The sequence below is a fragment of the Gigantopelta aegis genome, chromosome 9 (assembly GCF_016097555.1).
Source record: "Gigantopelta aegis isolate Gae_Host chromosome 9, Gae_host_genome, whole genome shotgun sequence".
Classification (NCBI taxonomy): domain Eukaryota; kingdom Metazoa; phylum Mollusca; class Gastropoda; order Neomphalida; family Peltospiridae; genus Gigantopelta; species Gigantopelta aegis.
In genome coordinates this window covers 27,039,326-27,057,598 of record NC_054707.1, presented here as the reverse complement: position 1 = coordinate 27,057,598, position 18,273 = coordinate 27,039,326, and the positions used below count along the sequence as shown (strand labels likewise).

The 18,273-nt window shown below is 36.3% G+C and overlaps 1 protein-coding gene across 1 annotated transcript in view; it reads right to left on the bottom strand.

Annotated features, from left to right (window-relative positions):
• LOC121381831 (cytochrome P450 20A1-like) overlaps positions 1–18,273 on the bottom strand; it is a 42,644-nt gene that overhangs the window by 10,671 nt on the left and 13,700 nt on the right. Inside the window, exons 4-7 of the mRNA XM_041511193.1 lie at positions 14,176–14,321; positions 8,292–8,459; positions 4,993–5,074; positions 4,063–4,239 (exon numbers count right to left, since the gene is read on the bottom strand). Coding sequence (XP_041367127.1) covers positions 4,063–4,239; positions 4,993–5,074; positions 8,292–8,459; positions 14,176–14,321 — 573 coding nt within the window. The remainder of the gene's footprint in view (positions 1–4,062; positions 4,240–4,992; positions 5,075–8,291; positions 8,460–14,175; positions 14,322–18,273) is intronic.

Sequence of the window (18,273 nt, the reverse complement as noted above, 5' to 3'; positions counted from 1 at the left end):
TGAAGCAAACAAACGGATTGAAAAACATCTGCAACCGCCGGAGCTGTAGACGACCTCTGAGTGTCAAATTCTGGGCTGAAGTGAGGAGACCCAGGAGACTCTGCCAACCATGGAAGGACATTGGAGCGGTTAAGGCCCTGGAAACCATGGTTTGGATCTTCTCCCAACGGTCGAGTGGAACTTGAACTAGGCCCAGGTCAGGTCGAAGACAGGCTCCGATGAATTGTAGAGACTGCGTGGAAGTCAGCCAAGATTTCTCGATGTTGATGATCCACCTAGACGCTTGGAGAAAGTCCATGATGAAGGCAACGTGTGCAGTAAGCCGTCTTGCTCTGGCACTTCATCAGGCAATCATCAAGGTATGGGTAAAAGGAGATACCTCTGTGATGCAGGAAGCGGGACATCGGAGCCGTAATTCTGGTGAACAGCCATGGCGCCATGGATATCCCAAAAGGCAAAAACCTCAGGTAGCGATGGTAAGCGGCATGTATCGGGACATGAAGATAGGCATCCTTGAGATCCAGCGAAAGCAAGCCAATCCCCTGGTTGTACTACAGCAAGGACATCTCGCACTGTCAACATCTTGAAGGCCGGTGGAGGAAGCAGGTAGTGGTCATTGAAAAACGCCATGTTGTGAATCATCCGCAGATCCGGGGAATCTTTATTCGGAACAAGAAAGATGTCCAAGTAAAAGCCCCCTTCTCCAGAAGTTTGTTGACAGAATCCTGCAGGACCTTGACGTGCGACACGGAATGCAGAGGTTCTCGAGGTGAAATTGTCAAGGGAGGTATGGAAGACAATTGCAGACGTTACCTGGTCTTCAAGACTGGCGTGACAAATGGATCGTGGCAAAGAGTCTCCCAATCCCGCCAATAACGGCGAAGTCGACTTCTGACAATGGATGTTTCGACCGGCCTGTTGCACACCGGAAGCATCAAAACCAAGTCGTTGTTCTGAGTCATGATCAGGGGCGGGCGAAGGTTGAGACAATCGGAGAAGTCCAAGATTTGCTGGCTGGCGTCAACGTCGGCTGGGTTTCCCTTGGGTCCGAGCAGGTGGACCGGATGGTCGTCTGTCCGGGAAACATCGAGATGGTTGACCGCGAAATGAACCTCTCCGTTTAAATGGCGGTTGTGAAGTAAAAGTAGATTTGCGCTTGGTGGACTCCAAAGTCGAAATGAGTTGCAATGCCTTAACAGTAGCCGTCGACTGTTGGTCCTTATCATTGGCCGCAACAACGTCAGAAACTTTGCCTGCAAACAAATTCGTTGCAGACCACGGTTGTGATAACAGCTGTTTTTTATGCTGGAAATCTAACGTAGATAGGCTTGACGACGATACTGCATTAACATCATGGACATAGAGGTAACCGAGGAAGTTAAAAAGGCCACCATCTGCGCCGATTGCTGAAACAGCGCATAGCAACGTGCATCCTTTGCCCGAGTGGCCATAGCCACAATGAAAACGTCCAAATAAGATAAGACATATAGGCAACGTCTTTGGGCGGTATCCATAGCTTGAACCTGCTTGTCTGTCAAATCCACTGTTGACGACTTCCCAAGACGGTGAACATCCTCATCTAACGATGGAGCCACATCTTTAAATGGCATATCGAAAACCGGATACATGCGGTGAGTCCAAGATGGAAACGCTACAAAGGACGCCGTCTCCTTAAAGGCGTGGTCTAAATCCGTCGCCAACCTCAGATATTAAGGTACCGGCTGCCAAGCAACGGATGACCACATCCTCTTGGAAGGTGTCGGTGGATGCGGCAAAGACGGCAACATGTCGTAGACGGCTGCCAAACAATCCCTCATCGTCATATGGTCCGTAGAGTCGGTCTCATCAATGACAGAAGCGTCATCTCCAAAGTCTCGTAGAACTCGAGCACAGGCAAACCGATCCGCCGTAACGGAGGCCGCAGGTGAGCCGGACCGTGGACGGTCCCGTTTAGACCCCTTGGAGGCCACATCAATTGAAGATCTGCGATGACGATCTGTGGAAACCGCAGGAAGCCGTACAGACTGTGGGGAATTGCTATGGTCCCGACTCCGATGCGCCGAAGATGACTTCTTATCCCGTGATGGTACCGAAGTTCGGCGAGCCGTGGATTCCGTAGAACGTCTACCGGAATGAGCAGGCTTCTTAGAGGCAGCAGGACCCGTCATCCGAAGTCTTATTAGGTGGAGCCGAAGGAGCCAAACCCCTCTGAAGAGGGGGCTCGAACCAGACCTGACCCCAAATCCGCCGGTTTGGATAAAGTCGCCATCGACGCCATTGTTTCTTGAAGCATAGACGGCAAAATGGAACGTAACACATCCGCCACGGAGTCTGCGATGGAAGGTGAGGATTCCACCTTCTTGGCCCTCGCTGACACCATCTTCAGGTACGCAGCAAACTCAACTTCCGATAACTCCGAACAAAAAGTAAAGTTTGTTTTATTTAACGACGCCACTAGAGCACATTGATTTTTTATCTTATCATCGGCTATTGGACGTCAAACATATGGTCATTCTGACACTGTTTTTAGAGGAAACCCGCTGTCGCCACATAGGCTACTCTTTTTATGACAGGCAGCAAGGGATCTTTTATTTGCGCTTCCCACAGGCATGATAGCACAAACCATGGCCTTTGTTGAACCAGTTATGGATCACTGGTCGATGCAAGTGGTTTACACCTACCCATTGAGCCTTGCGGAGCACTCACTCAGGGTTTGGAGTCTGTATCTGGATTAAAAATCCCATGCCTCGACTGGGATCCGAACCCAGTACCTACCAGCCTGTAGACCGATGGCCTGCCACGACGCCACCGAGGCCGGTAACTCCGAACAAAGGTTGCATCTCGAGTCAAGAGCACACGGAACACGACAACCTGGACATAAGTCGTGTGGGTCGTCACCGGCGGTAAACTTCTTACAGCATAAACACGCACGCACAAGTCGTTGAACACTAACATCAGACATGATAACAGTTTTCAATCTGTGAAAGAGAAAGAAAAAACCAACTATGACACAAACACAAAGCCGGTCAACAAAAGACGCCATATTGCATATTGCCATAACCGACAACATAAAACAAACATTTCATGTAATTAAACACTTGGAAAACCAAGTGAAATACGCGAAACAACGCAAGAAAGATAACGAATACGAAGGTGAAAACATTCCACCCAAATACACGAATACAAAACCAAAGGTCAATGAATTTTTTTTACTCCAAAGAAAAGACGTCCAGACCCTTTAGCGAAGAGAAAAAGAAGGAAGTTACAGTCATGTGACCGGAATTAGAGAGCAGTATGCAGTAGAAGAATTTAGGCCATCCCATTGGCTGTTGGGATGTTCGGACCAGACCACTTGCATGGGGGGGGGGGGGGGAGGTGCACTTGTTTGAGGACAAGTAATGTGAAAAGAAATATTAATTATGACCAGCATATTTAGTGAATATAAATTAAATATTAGTACATTGGAAATTTACACAATCTTGTAGGTGATATATTGGGGCCTCTAGTTATATGTGAGTGCCTGTGTGATACGATTCTCCAATAAAAATGTATTTTTACTAGTAGATGAAATTATTTCCTATAAGCACTTATGAGTATATATTTAAAGGTGTAGTCTTTAAATGTTAAAGCATAATTTAATAAAAACAGATATTTGCAATAGCTGTCATTATGCAACTTTGAGATAACACCTTTAATACCGGTCTGTAAATAATAATAATAGTCTGTTCCAATAAAGTGCACAAATCACCTGTTTACTGACAAGTTTTTTTTAATTTCAAGAGTAAACACCACCTTGTACATCAATGAGAGCCCAAACAAGTAAATGTTAAATTAGGTAGACTATCATTAAATTGATGTTTACAAAATATTTACATGTCTGCTATTTCCGACAGTACTTTAGTAGAAATTCTGGCAGGCTAGTCAATTTTAGTCGGTTCTGTTCTGTCGGGCTAGTGAACTATTTTCTATTTCAGCATCCCTGAAAAAACATTAAAATATTTTAAATATTTCAGAATTATTTTTATAAATAAGAAAACAAAATATCCACCACCTATGCATTACCATTTGCTGTTGTGTGAAATCCACCAAGCAGACTGACTATTCCATCACAAAATGTCAAATCGTCATCTTCATTGAAGTCTATCATGCGGTCAAGAAAAATATAATCATCAGATTTGGCAGAAATCTTCTTTCGATCTTCAATAGATTTCATTACAGCATCTTTTATGCGCTGAAGACCTGTAAAAATCAAAATGCAGTGTATTATGAAGATAACTATTACAAAATGCAATCTTCAAAAGAACAAATATAAGTACATATATTATGATAAAAAGAGGAAAGAAATGCAGGAAAGTAATGTTTGTTTAACAACACACCTTAGCACAATTCAAACTACAGATACTTGGTGGCTAACATTTTCTGGCACATTTCGTTCAGAGAAATAGGGTAAATCTACTGTTGGTTCAGAGAAATAGGGTAAATCTACTGTTGGTTCAGAGAAATAGGGTAAATCTACTGTTGGTTCAGAGAAATAGGGTAAATCTACTGTTGGTTCAGAGAAATAGGGTAAATCTACTGTTGGTTCAGAGAAATACCAAACATTTAGCAAGAGATCTTTTAGATGCAGTTTTTTAAAGCCAGGACTGTCACACACTTAAATATGATTAAGGAGGTCATGTGTGATACTGATTTAGAATTTACATATATAAGTTCTTAAACTTTTGTCATTTGTTGCCAAAACAAATAAACTATTAAACCATTTTTTCCTTCCAAATGAAGGAATGATCCATAAAATGTCCATTCCACACAAACTCATGCTAGGATTTAAAAAGTTAAATATAGAATATCAGGTCACTATGTTTTGATATCATGGTTATTTGGCTAGCTTCAGCTCACCTGTCACACGGTGACTGAGCTGAGCCAAATAACAATGATATTAACATAGTAAGCTGATAGGTTTTTACCATAAATAGATATCAATTTTAAACTTACTCTCGTTGAAAGCCTTTGCTCGTACAGTATTGTCAGCTGGCAACTCGGGATCTGCTAGACGATGCTCCATTTCGGCCCACACCTACAGTTAGAAAGGTTTATTTACATACATGGGGAGTGCTGTCACATTAGTAAGTATTCCTACTTACCTTTGTTTAATATCAATCACAAACAAGAACTCTACAATTCTGTTTAAAACCACAAAGTAAAAGTCTCAATGTTTCGTCAACTAACAAGAATTCTACAGAATTTGTACTTACATTTTTTTTAATGCCAATCACAAATAATAATTCTGAAGTATTTGATTAATACCAATCACAAATAATTCTGAAGAATTTCTACTTACACAATCAAATCAAAATTCTATAAGAAGATAGACTTCAAAGCAAAAGTTGACCGACAAATGCTGAACAGATAGATCCAAAACAAATTGGTATTAGAAAAGCTCCATTGACAAAGAAAATAGATTTTGAAAATGTTCAATGTTAAATTTTTATTTTTATTTTTAAAATGTAATCAAAATTCCAAAATGTTAAAATATCTCTGTATTAGGTTATGAAGACTGCCACAGAGAATCATAGTACTAAGTTTCAGAACTATTCAATCAAAACTCTAATTTTCAAAACATTCCTCTATTAGTTTGTGAAGAGAATCATAAAACCAAGTTTTAGAACTTTAGGAGAAGATAGATTTCAAAGGAAAAGTTGACAGACTGACAGACAAAACAGTATTAGGAAAGCTCTGCTGACAAATGTCATAGTGAATCTAAAAACAAAAATTAAACACTTTTTATAAAATAAATTAAAAATAAAATTTGATTTTATAAAAATAAAAAAATGTTTTACCAGATGAACATTCAGAGTTTTAAACCTTCAGATACAATGGAAAAATTAACATACATTAAGAGGAATATATATACTGACATCCAAAAGAAACTTTACAAGGCTTGAAATTGATGTTTGTAAGGTGGTTTCTTATAAGACTCCATCATATGCGGTCATGTGGGATAGAAAAAGTACAACCGAGGTGGTGAAAATGTCGACTTGGGACGAGGCTTGCAGAGTCACATGGTCGAAATTTTCACCACCGAGGGTGTACTTTTTCTATCCCACATGACCACCTATGATGGAGTCTTTTTCTCTCATTCATTCGGTAAATAAACCATTATTTTACACGAACAGACAAAGATGGCTGAACAAGTAACTTTTTTATTTGCCAATTTTATCATAAATAAACTACACTATTGTATTTGCCGTGTGTTTCATGTGTTAATAATACTTAACACTACAAATTAACAAGATAGCTTTTAAAATGAAGGTTTTAATAACAAAATATTAATTTAAAACTGTGTCTAATGACCTCACGTCACCACCTCACATTAATATGACGTCATATATTACCCGCGACATCATGTTAAACGCAAGCACGTGATATCCCATGTAAGATAGAAATTTCTTACATGGCTTTCTTTCATGGGCTAGCTCTGTTCCATATACCTGAGGATGAGAGAAAAATTGGTTCTTTTCTATTAGCAACAATTATTCAAATTTTATTAATGCAAAGTTTCTTTTGGAGGTCAGTATATATATATATACCATATTTCATTGGTCTAGAACATACTGTTTGTCAGAAATGAAAACTGAAAACTTAGCATTGGTTATAGGCTGCCATCACAGTCGGAAAAGTAATACCTATATATCACCTATTAACTTTCACATGGTGAGACAAAAATGGGAGGAGCAAAAAAAAGGAATAATTTATGACAATACAATGACAGACCCTTGTTTTTAAACACTACAGCATATTTTTCACAATCTCAGCTGTTTTTTGGTAATTGAAATAAAAAACTACTTAAGATTATATTGTTCAGATTATCAATTTCCATACAACCTAAGTGCTTCTGGTCATCCTAGTGTTTCTAATGCATTTTTCATATTTAAAAAAACACACATACCTCTGTGTCACTGGTCGGTATCCCAAAAGAAACAAGACGACAACTCAGGAATCATTCATACACATTTATTTACATAACACTTCCCTCCCAACCAATACATCTTGCACTTTCACGCATGTAACACATATCACATGTAAATTAAACTATGAATCAATATTAAATAGAGTAAAAATCTTTTAACCACAAAATAATACTAAAATGTCTGTCATCCACTATTCATCACATTTCACAATTCATCATCATAAGTCACCCTCATCATCACCTTTGTCATGATCATTCACTGATCATCTTCACCACTCCCCATTATCATTATTATCATTCACTAGAATCATCACACCTCATAATGATCATTCACTGATCACTGTTGTCGTTTACCATTAATACCCCTGTCGTTCACCAGAATCACTAACCCCCTCGTCACGGTCATTCACTGATCATCTCCGTTCACCAGAATCATTGGTACCCTCATCACGATCCTTCACTGATCATCTCCTCCATTCACCATTATTACCACCATCATTTTTGTCAGGATCATTCACAGATCACCTTCGTCGTTCGCCAAAATCATTGACACCCTCGTCACGATCATTCACTGATCATCTTCTCTGTTCACCATTATCACCACCGCCATTCACCAGACTCACTCTTCGCCAACTCCCAGAATACATCATCTACGTTCGTCATCACCAGGACCCAATACACAAATACAGGTTGTCATCAACCCAGAGTTATACAGAATAAAATATTTCACAATATCTTAACACACAGTTTCTCTCTCAAGAACGTTATGTGACTGCCCACAACTCATTACATCTCCCAACTATATCCCCACTATGCATGCTTCACTCACAAACAAAAGTGTTCACCAATGTAAGCCCAAGCCCAAGTTCTTTACAAACACCTTTGCTAGTGATTACAGTATAAAAATATAGTTTGCCTTAGCAAGCTATGACACACAGTTCAACAATATATTCTCAATTACCCAAGTATTTACAATAAATGTTCTAAAATATAATATGGTTCTTATTTTAGTACCCGTGACTTGTGACACTCTGAAAAATAATGCTTATGAAGACGAGCTCTAGTCTATTTTTAAGGGTATTTGTTTCAACATTACCTTCTTGTTTCACTGTACTGTAACTTTATCCAAAGATTAACCAAACTTAGTGTCCATTTTCACGGGTTGAAACTAGAGTCTACGACGTTTAAAAATGAGTGGGAATAATTTATATTTGTTAATCTAAATAAGGGCACTTTTTCTTATTTGTCTGTCCTCTTTCCCTTCCCCTGGTTACAGGAATCAATATATTGTTTATGGTTTGACTAATTATATCTGTATACGTACCACATCATAGTCTCTCTTGAAGGCAAGAACCTCTTTGTCATCCTTGAAATGACCACCAAGGAAGGACTGTAAAGCTGCCTTGATAGAAAAAGCAAACATGTACTGGCTCAGTGGAATATGCTCTTCTTTCACCAAGGACAACCATTTCGTCTCAATGTCATTCGCTATCTGAAAACAAAACATACATGTAGTTAGATATACAAAGCAAGCTTTCTAAAAATATTTGAACTGTTGAGGATTAATTGACAGTTTTTTTGGCCAGTGATATCAAAATACAATTAAGCAGCCATATCCAAACAAAATATGTTTTTACTCAATACAAAATCAAACACTATAAAAAAAACACCTCTCAATCACTAAAAATAATTTATTGTCCCAGTATATAGCTTTAATAGGTATAAGCCTTCAAAATATTTAAGTGTGTCGAATGACCAAACTATCATAGATCGTAGAAAAATGAATTGTCACACATGAAATACAAGTGTCATGGCCAGTGTTGCCGTTGATATTTCTGGTTAAAATTACAGAACCAAAAGCCCATGGAGCCTGAATCGCTCATTTGGTGTAAAACTAACTATACCTACAAACAGGGAACCACAGCAATGATGATTTATCACAGACCGTCATTTGGCAACCACTAATTTTAACTTAACAAGATGTTCATATGTATATATATTGTAACCCGAAGCAATAAATGATCCACTTTTACCACAGCATATGCCATGATATTTTGTGAATTCTAATTTCACCTGTAACATTATTAGGGAATCAATGAAGATGTAAACAATCTAGCCGGAGAAATGGAGGGTTTTTAGCCGAAAGTCACAACAGATGTCAACATGCAGACTTGTTAAGTGTCATGTCTCACGTTAACACCTGATCAGTCTATTGTACTGGTGCCAGACACATTTCCGATGTCTCGTCATTTGAAGTGACCAGACAAGCATTGTTTAGTTCTCGGCCAGATTTAATTCACTAATGCAAGAAAATACAAATTATTACTTTCATTATAAAATAACAGCGACACATTAACTATTAGTAACTTAATATAATCATGTTTTTAATGAAAATATTCAATTGTTTTGATTAAATTTTATTACCTGAAATAATAGTATTTGATAACAAGATATTACGATTCAAACCGAGTGCTTAATTCAGAAAATTTCCAAATGAATACAGAAAATAACAAAACATTATAAAATGTACTGATATAATATGTTTACTTCCTCTTTCTCCTAGGAAAGGACAAATCAATTCTCCTACTTTTTCAATTCTAGATTATGACCTGAAAAAAGTAACAAATCTCTCGCTTAATATGAGGCTAGGGCAGGCACATTAGATTTCAAATCGTCACAAAAAATAACAACACCTGGTCAGGGCAATAAGATGATCATTTGGAATCTGTCTGGTGGAACTTGAGAAATCAAACATGTCTCAGCAAATCAGTCCAGGACAGCCATCTTGAATTTTGAATAACAACACTGTAACAATGTTTCTATGTAGCGTTAGTGGCTATAACATTTTTATTAATATCAGCAGGCCCATGGATATTTTTATGTACCTTTGACAGCCTGAGGAAAACATACCCTGAAAAGGACAACCCCTATTGTCCAACTCTTTCTTCCAGAATACTAGTTTAAACAAACACACCCAATAAACCTGATCGGAGTACACCCATTTTACACAAAAAGCACTACTTTTGCATGGGCCGGAATTACCACAAACAAGTCTTCAATGTCAACAAGTTACACATCTTTACAAACTACATGCTCTCCCCTGTCAACTCCAGTCAAATAGTTGCCACTTCAAAGCTGTCTGCCATGAAATAATCACAGTCAAACAGCAGACTACTTTTGACAACCAAATGGGAAGATAACTGTGATCTGAGGCCACTTGGTCAGTGCCGTAAGGCCTCAGACCACAATTAATTTCGCTATATGTTTCTATATAGCCTTAGTGGCTATAACATTTTTATTAATATCAGCAGGCCCGTGAAGTTTTGTATGTACCTTTGCCTGCATCGGGGACACATACTCCAAAAAGAACAACCCCTGTTGTCCAGCTCTTTCTTCCAGCATATTGGTTTAAACAGACCCACCCTCTAAACCAGGCCGGAGTACACCCATTTTACACAAAAAGCACTACTTTTGCATGGGCCGGAATTACCACAAACAAGTCTTCAATGTCAGCAAGTTACACATGTTTACAAACTACATGCTATCCCCTGTCAGTTCAGTCAAACAGTTGCCACTTCATAGCTGTCTGCCATGAAATAATCACAGTCAAACAGCAGACTACTTGCGCGGTCAAATTTCCGGATTTTCGACAACCAAATGGGAAGATAACTGTAATCTGAGGCCTATCAGTCCATTTTTCCCCCTAAAAACTGGCCCACACTAATGCATTCCATATTAAAGCAATGCTCAGTAAGTATCGGGATGTCACCTTTAAACTGAGAGTATATAGAGGCTGTGTTAAAACACCTACCACAGTGCCTTGCCATGGCCAATTTTAGCAATGGAAACTTGAGGGACACCAACTTCAAAATGTAATAACTTTATAAAATTTTGGAATTTCTTCATACAATGAGCAGCTATTTTTTTTTCTACATATGTTCTATCTGCACAGTGTTGTCTTGGAAAGATTTTGAAATATTTAAAGGAAAAAAAATCAATCATTAGATTTTACTTCATTTTTAATGAAATATTAAACTTAAATTTAAATTTTTGAAAAAAATTAAAATCTAAAACTAAAATTTTGCATTTTAGATATGATAAGTGGAGGCTTATTAAAGATATGGTGACTGAATTCATGATACATTATTAGAAATGTGTCAGAGGGATGGTGAAAGTCACAAAATTGGGGCCATTTGCAACAAATTTTTACACACTAATTTCAGGGAAAATTAGACATGATAGGCCTCAGATTCAATTTTGACCTGCTGTATTTACTTAATCTACTTCATTTACTGTATTAGACATGTAGCCACTTTGTAAAAGGCAAAACAGTCCATATAAATGCATATTAATATGAATATGCCCTACAGATATTACTTAGGTATACACCATAATATGTTTTTTGTTGACGACAACTTTGAAAATGAAGATTTTGTCACAAAATGCTGATATAAATCCTACCAAGAGGTACTTGCACCATATTTTTCAGTTTCCAGTGATAACTGTTAACAAGTGTAGTCATGTGCCAGTGTCTTGGATACCTCAGTGTAGTATTTCTTGATTGGAAGGATGTTTGTAGTAATGTAGTAATGATGATGCATTATGGATTATTCTGCCATATGTATTACAAGCCAAATGTTAACCTTTTTGGCACATTTTCTGCAATAAACTTGACCAGTATACCAGCATCTGATTACTGAACACAATAAATACATTCAGACAGCATAGAATATTAGCCTATTAGATTTTCTAATGATAAAAGACCATTTTTGAAAAATGAATGAAGTGTGTAATTTACATAAATGTAGGTGAAATGTATTATTAGAGTACTTAATCTTGTTAAAAACTGTATACTATTTATTTAAAGTGTTTAATTACATTTAGTAGTGATATATTCATTATATTTAGATCTTCTGTCCAATTGCAATAATTGAGAAACTCATTAAAATTCAATATGTAAAAAAAAATTAAAATCTCAATATTGACTAACAAAATCCAACTTTTGCTCTTTTTTACCAAATTATTAGCTCAAAACTGTTAAAAAATATTGCAACAACCTGTAGTAACATCAGAGGTCATTTTATGCTATTTTGGAGGATATTGAAATTTAAAAGTTGAAATTTTTTTTTTTTTTTTTTAATAAATTCAAAAAAAAAGTTTTTTTAATTTAATAAAATATTTAGAAAATAAATAAATTAGTTTTCATATTCCTTGTGGTATTCACAATCAGTCTGTGTAATTTCACCTCTCTGGTTATAATACTTTCAGCAGAATCAAGCATTTAACCGGTGTAATGTGTGAACTATATCAGGCCTCAGACCACAATTAATTTCGCTATATGTTTCTATATAGCCTTAGTGGCTATAACATTTTTATTAATATCAGCAGGCCCGTGAAGTTTTGTATGTACCTTTGTCTGCATGGGGGACACATACCCCGAAAAGGACAACCCCTGTTGTCCAGCTCTTTCTCCCAGCATATTGGTTTAAACAGACCCACCCTCTAAACCAGGCCGGAGTACACCCATTTTACACAAAAAGCACTACTTTTGCATGGGCCAGAATTACCACAAACAAGTCTTCAATGTCAGCAAGTTACACATGTTTACAAACTACATGCTATCCCCTGTCAGTTCAGTCAAACAGTTGCCACTTCATAGCTGTCTGCCATGAAATAATCACAGTCAAACAGCAGACTACTTACGCGGTCAAATTTCCAGATTTTCGACAACCAAATGGGAAGATAACTGTAATCTGAGGCCATAAGAGGATCATGGCAGCCATCTTGGATTTTGAATCTGCCCGAAAAATAATATTTGGTCAGGGCCATGAGAGGATTATTTGACAAACTTTGACCACCTGCAGCACCATGAATATTCTGATTAAATGTTACCAAGTCTTTGTAACATTATTAATAACACTGTTATCAAATATTATATTAGATTTTAGAATTTCTTGTGACTAAAATGTTTTGTTATTCTGAATGGATATTTACGTGTGAAACAAGACTGCACTAACATTTGTGTTTTATTGTGTAAATTATATGTACCCTGTACTAAAATATATCAACTAAAGCATTTATTTATTTATTTAGAGCATTCCTGTGAATTAAGATAAATCCACTTACATTTTTAATAAACTGCCATTTTTGACTGTGTGACTTAATGTGTAAAAAAAGGAATCCAGGGCTTCTGCCAGAGGGTAAAACAGATAAAATGCCGTACTCAAAATTATTTACAGATTTTGTTGACCTTTGACAAAATTAATGACTCTTTATCATTACTATATGATTAAAACTATTCTTTTCATATGTACAACAAGGTGAACAGAGACAGGAAAACATGTCCAAGGGATCCTAAATTCCATTTTCTTTGGCATCTGCATTCTAAAAAAAAATATTTCTGGCTGAAACCCTGGAATCGGAAATATGCTAGATCAATTAATTGTATTCCTAGCATTTTATCTTATTAAGATAAAAATCTAGTATGACCAGGTAATCAGTATTACATAATTATGGATTTCCCCTTGTTTTGTTTGAAAGATGTACAATTGGCCGTATAGTATAATTGATATGATGACTGTTATGGTAGTGATTTTAATAGCTGGATTAACTTTCAAAAGTCAGGTCATCATAAGCAGAGCTGTAGCTATGATAGTAATGGAGGAGTGGCAGATGCGGTACTGGAGTCAGTGAAAATGACAGATCTACTGACAGCTCCCCTGTTGAATAGCCATATAATGCTGTATTATTGTTTTTGATTGATAGCTGTCAAGAATTGTTTGAAATATTAAAAATTAGAGAATGATGTAAGCACAAAATATTTTTATTTTTACTAATTTATTCTATTCATATTGTGTAGACATAATAACAGATACTCTTAGTTTCCCTAACTCAATTTTGATAAAAAGTGGATTTGCATAAAAGCTCTTCATATGTATCTTCTGATAAATTCATTTTATCTGCCAATAAATGTATTTAAACACCCATGCATATTTAAGTGAAATTAATTTGAGTTATGTTTTTTATTTTGTTATTTAGTTGGCTTGACAAGATACACAAATGGAATATGCAATATAAAATGAAGTAATCCAAATTATTAAGTATTGATTTTGAATATCCCATATGAATCTGTCCCCTTCAATTTCTAGTTACCATAATTTGATTACATCTATATCTATATAAACAAATATATATCTGTACACATGTACCTTTTGAAGACCATCATAATACAGGGAAAGCTGATCATGACTAAAGGTTTGGTCCATGGCCTGTCTGCGTTTCCGTCCAACTGTTCCATTGGCATACTGTATAGACTGCTCTCCCAGAATGGGCAAGAAGATGTTAAACAGCTCAGCTAGTAAAAGATAAGAATAAATGTATTAATTATACGTCAGTACTGCCCACATTATGTCACCTACGTGTAAGTGGAGATACATTCAACAGTGTCATGACACATCATCTCGGCTCAATCTTGCACTTACTTTACAAAATGGAAGATCAAAAATAGGAATGCTTTGAAAATGTTACATTTTTAATCATAAAACCTCTAAGGGCCTCTGTGACAACAGTCCTGCATGGATACAGTTCATAAAAATAAACAATAAATGTCGTTAAAATTATCATTCTACGACAAAAACAAATTATATCCAACTGTCAATGTCTTTAGAAATAGAATGCTCAGATACCTTACCCATATACAAAATGTATTTGACCTACATGTAAGGTAATGTTAATCCATACCTGTGACATCAAACTATTGTTCTAAGTGTAGGTTATTTTTCAAGAATCTACATCTATGAAACAATGCAATTTGAAATTTCTTGTGCATTCAGGTCAGGGATTAGAACCCACTGCCAACAGAACTTGTACATTGTAAACAAGTACAATGCATTAGCCTACACGGCCAAACGGTTTCGAATAAATATGTAATTTAAGTTTTATTATCCTGATACTATATATAGTCATAATAATGTATTCTGATGGAATACTAGGAAAATTGTTGGAAACCAAATTGGAAATCAAAGATTCCACGTTTAGCATGTGTATCATGCTTAATGCCAGCCAGCCATCCACTACTAATGATTTATTGGCACAATCGTTCAGGTTTGGTCTGAATGGATCCTGTCATTTTGGGTTACCGTATACGCAAAAATGTTCGCGAATAAAATGGAACTGCAATTTTCAGCAAAAATAACGGTTGCTAAACGCGCTCTCCCACAGATGGTTGACCTAATTATTGACCCAACAAGATATTATATGACAATATATACATTTGATTTGTACCTAAAAGTACTTTCTTGAACCATCTATATGACCACCATGTCACACTTAATATTGATATTTTATAAAAATAATTGAATTATGGGTATGGTCCATAATTCTTAGAAAAATAACGGCTATTTGGAGTGCAAAGGTGTGACGTATTATTTTGAGTCACGTGACAGGCATTCCCTGAATACCCTGCAGTGTCAAAACGATTGACCAAGCTCGTGTAACGAGAACGCTTAACCGTCCTCTGCGACGTAGGGTAAATAGAAAAACAACAACAATGAAAATAAGTTATTAAAAAATAATAAAAACATGTACTGAATGATAATAAGCTTATACATTAATTTATTTTAGTAACAGAAGCATGTTAAACGTCGACAATCCCGACTAGTTAGGCCTTTGCATTTATAGGTAAATTTATCTTTAGTCGTACGCGAAAAAGTCTAAACATCTGGATCATGAACACCTTCATTTTCCACCATGTCAAATTCAATATTATGCAAAATATGCCATAACAGCTGACATGAGATAGGAATTGTTACATTTTTAAAGAATACTCTGAACTAGACCGTGTTTATATACGATGTGACTATATATACGAAGGCCGTGTATATAGCCTCCACTAACAAGGGCTGGCTATATTCACAACAAAACTGTATATAGGTGGTAAATAAGTACATGTATTTGATTGATCCATATTACCGAACCATCTGGAACAGGAGTAATACATACTAAGTACTATACGAACAGTGCATTTTCTTAACAGGGGAGGGAGTGGGGAAGTATATGAATTTAGCGGACCCTTTTGTGTACTTTTTTCCATAGATATATGAATAGCATCATACTGTCCCTACAGTACTAACGAAAAATTAATAATAATAATAATAATAAATAAATAAGTAAATAAATAAATTTATCAGCTGCTGAGGTAGATTAACTGAAAGAGAAACTAACTACGGACAGTACACAAACTAACAACAGGGTTTGAACTTAATAATTCTTCACTGAGTGCAATTTTGAGGCTGCTTACGTAAATTTAAAAAAAGTTAATTTTACAGCAAATAAATATGACTAAAAGGTTATTTTGCTGTATTTAGTCACATTTCAAATGCTCAAAATTGTAAGGGGCAATAAAACTCAAAATAAATTTTTTATAGGTTACTAGTAAAGCTGAGACCACTCTCATGTAATGTTTCTGTAACAAACGCCCCCACCCACCCCATCGTAACGTGATTTTACCAAAATTATTATAAATGTAATAATAATAATAATAATCCACCACCACCACCACCACCACCACTACTACTACTATTATTATTAGCCTACTACTACCTTTTTGGGGTGGAGGGGCGGTGTTTATCTGGTTGAGTTTTGGCTATAAAAATGCACGATTAACGTGCGTGCACACACACACACAAACAGCAGACTGAACTTGTCCCTGCACGTAGAACTGGATTCAACTGGGTTAAGTAATAATTAGCCAACCTTTGGACGACAAAACATGCAACAGTACACTGGGTTTTTTTATGCTAGACAGTGTACCCTCGATTTATTGCTCCATTTAGCCATTATAATTTCCACGATTTTGCCGCCAATGGTCTGGTCACAAAGTTGATTATAGTGACATAATTACTAGCGATCTGTTGATTGGGGAAATCCTACTTCCGTTGTACACTAGCAGTACACACTGAATCTGTTTTTGTTTATTGTGTAGCAATTAACGGATGTAAGTGCTAGAATTGTTTAGGCAGGCGCGGTGTTTGTGTCCAATCAACACTCGGTATAGAAAGAACAGCCGCTGTAGTGATCACGTGACAAGAGTGGTGCATTAGATTCATTATTTCAATCGCGGATTGTTCTGTCGGGTCTTTGAACAAACTTTAGGTAAGTTTTATTATGCTCAAGCATATTTCGACCATGGCCTCATGTTAAGTTGCTATTTAGCTTTGGCATAAATGCGACGACACCAGTAATGCATTTTATTACAGCAGAATGGATTTAAAGCGAAAACATATCGTATTAGACGCGGTTAAAACAGTCCGACGCTGAACCGGAGCCCATTCCATGGGCAGTTAGTGCCAAGGATGCCATGAACACGGTGATACATTTTGTAGAAGGGAATCAACATTCTGTTGATTCAGATATTAACATTTTGACAGCCTTCCCCACCAAGACTGAATGAGATAATTCTATCAAGTGCTCAGCAAAAAAACATTGTGAACTTTTTCAAAAAAGATTAAAAAACATAAATAAATGTATTTCACAGATCGATTGAAACGCATACATGTGCGCGTTTTACGTTTTAGTGTATAGTCAATGCCATGTTTATAGACAAATAAAATAATAATGTTGTTACCTGGTTGTTACTGTTATTTACATTTAAAACTTGTCATATTCTTGACATTCAGCAATTTAAAAAACAAAAATTAAGTTTGGTAGTAAACCCTCACTATACCGCCAACTCGATATAACGCCAAAATTATTTTTGAACATTGGTTGGCGTTAAATCGAGGTTATACTGTACATTAAAACCAAAATACCACTTTGCGAACCAGTCGAAATAATTTGCACACACGCCTGATAATAATAATAATAATAAATGGTGAATTCATGTTCCAACTGTTTATTATTTTATTTCAGCGTATTCACAGTGATTTTTGTCATGAAATAATATATTTTTTATTATTTGTCATGTATATAGCCAGCCCTCATTTCCCAAGTCTCTATACACGGCAATTGTTTATATAAAATCCAAAAATACATTATATGGTTGTCATATACATCACTACAAGTCTGTTTTTCCGTATTTTAAATGTCTCATTTAAAGAAGTGTTCCAAATTTTAAAACTGAATCGTGTCATGGAATTCCCTAGATCGTAGTTCAATTAAAATGTTTTGGATCATACAATAACTAGGTTTGGTATTCCAAATGAATGTAATTTCCATTTATAATGCATATTTCGAGAAATAAGGCCCACTAAATCCGTGATTGAGCTCCTTTAAAAACATTAATTAAATCTCTTAAATGGTATGTAACC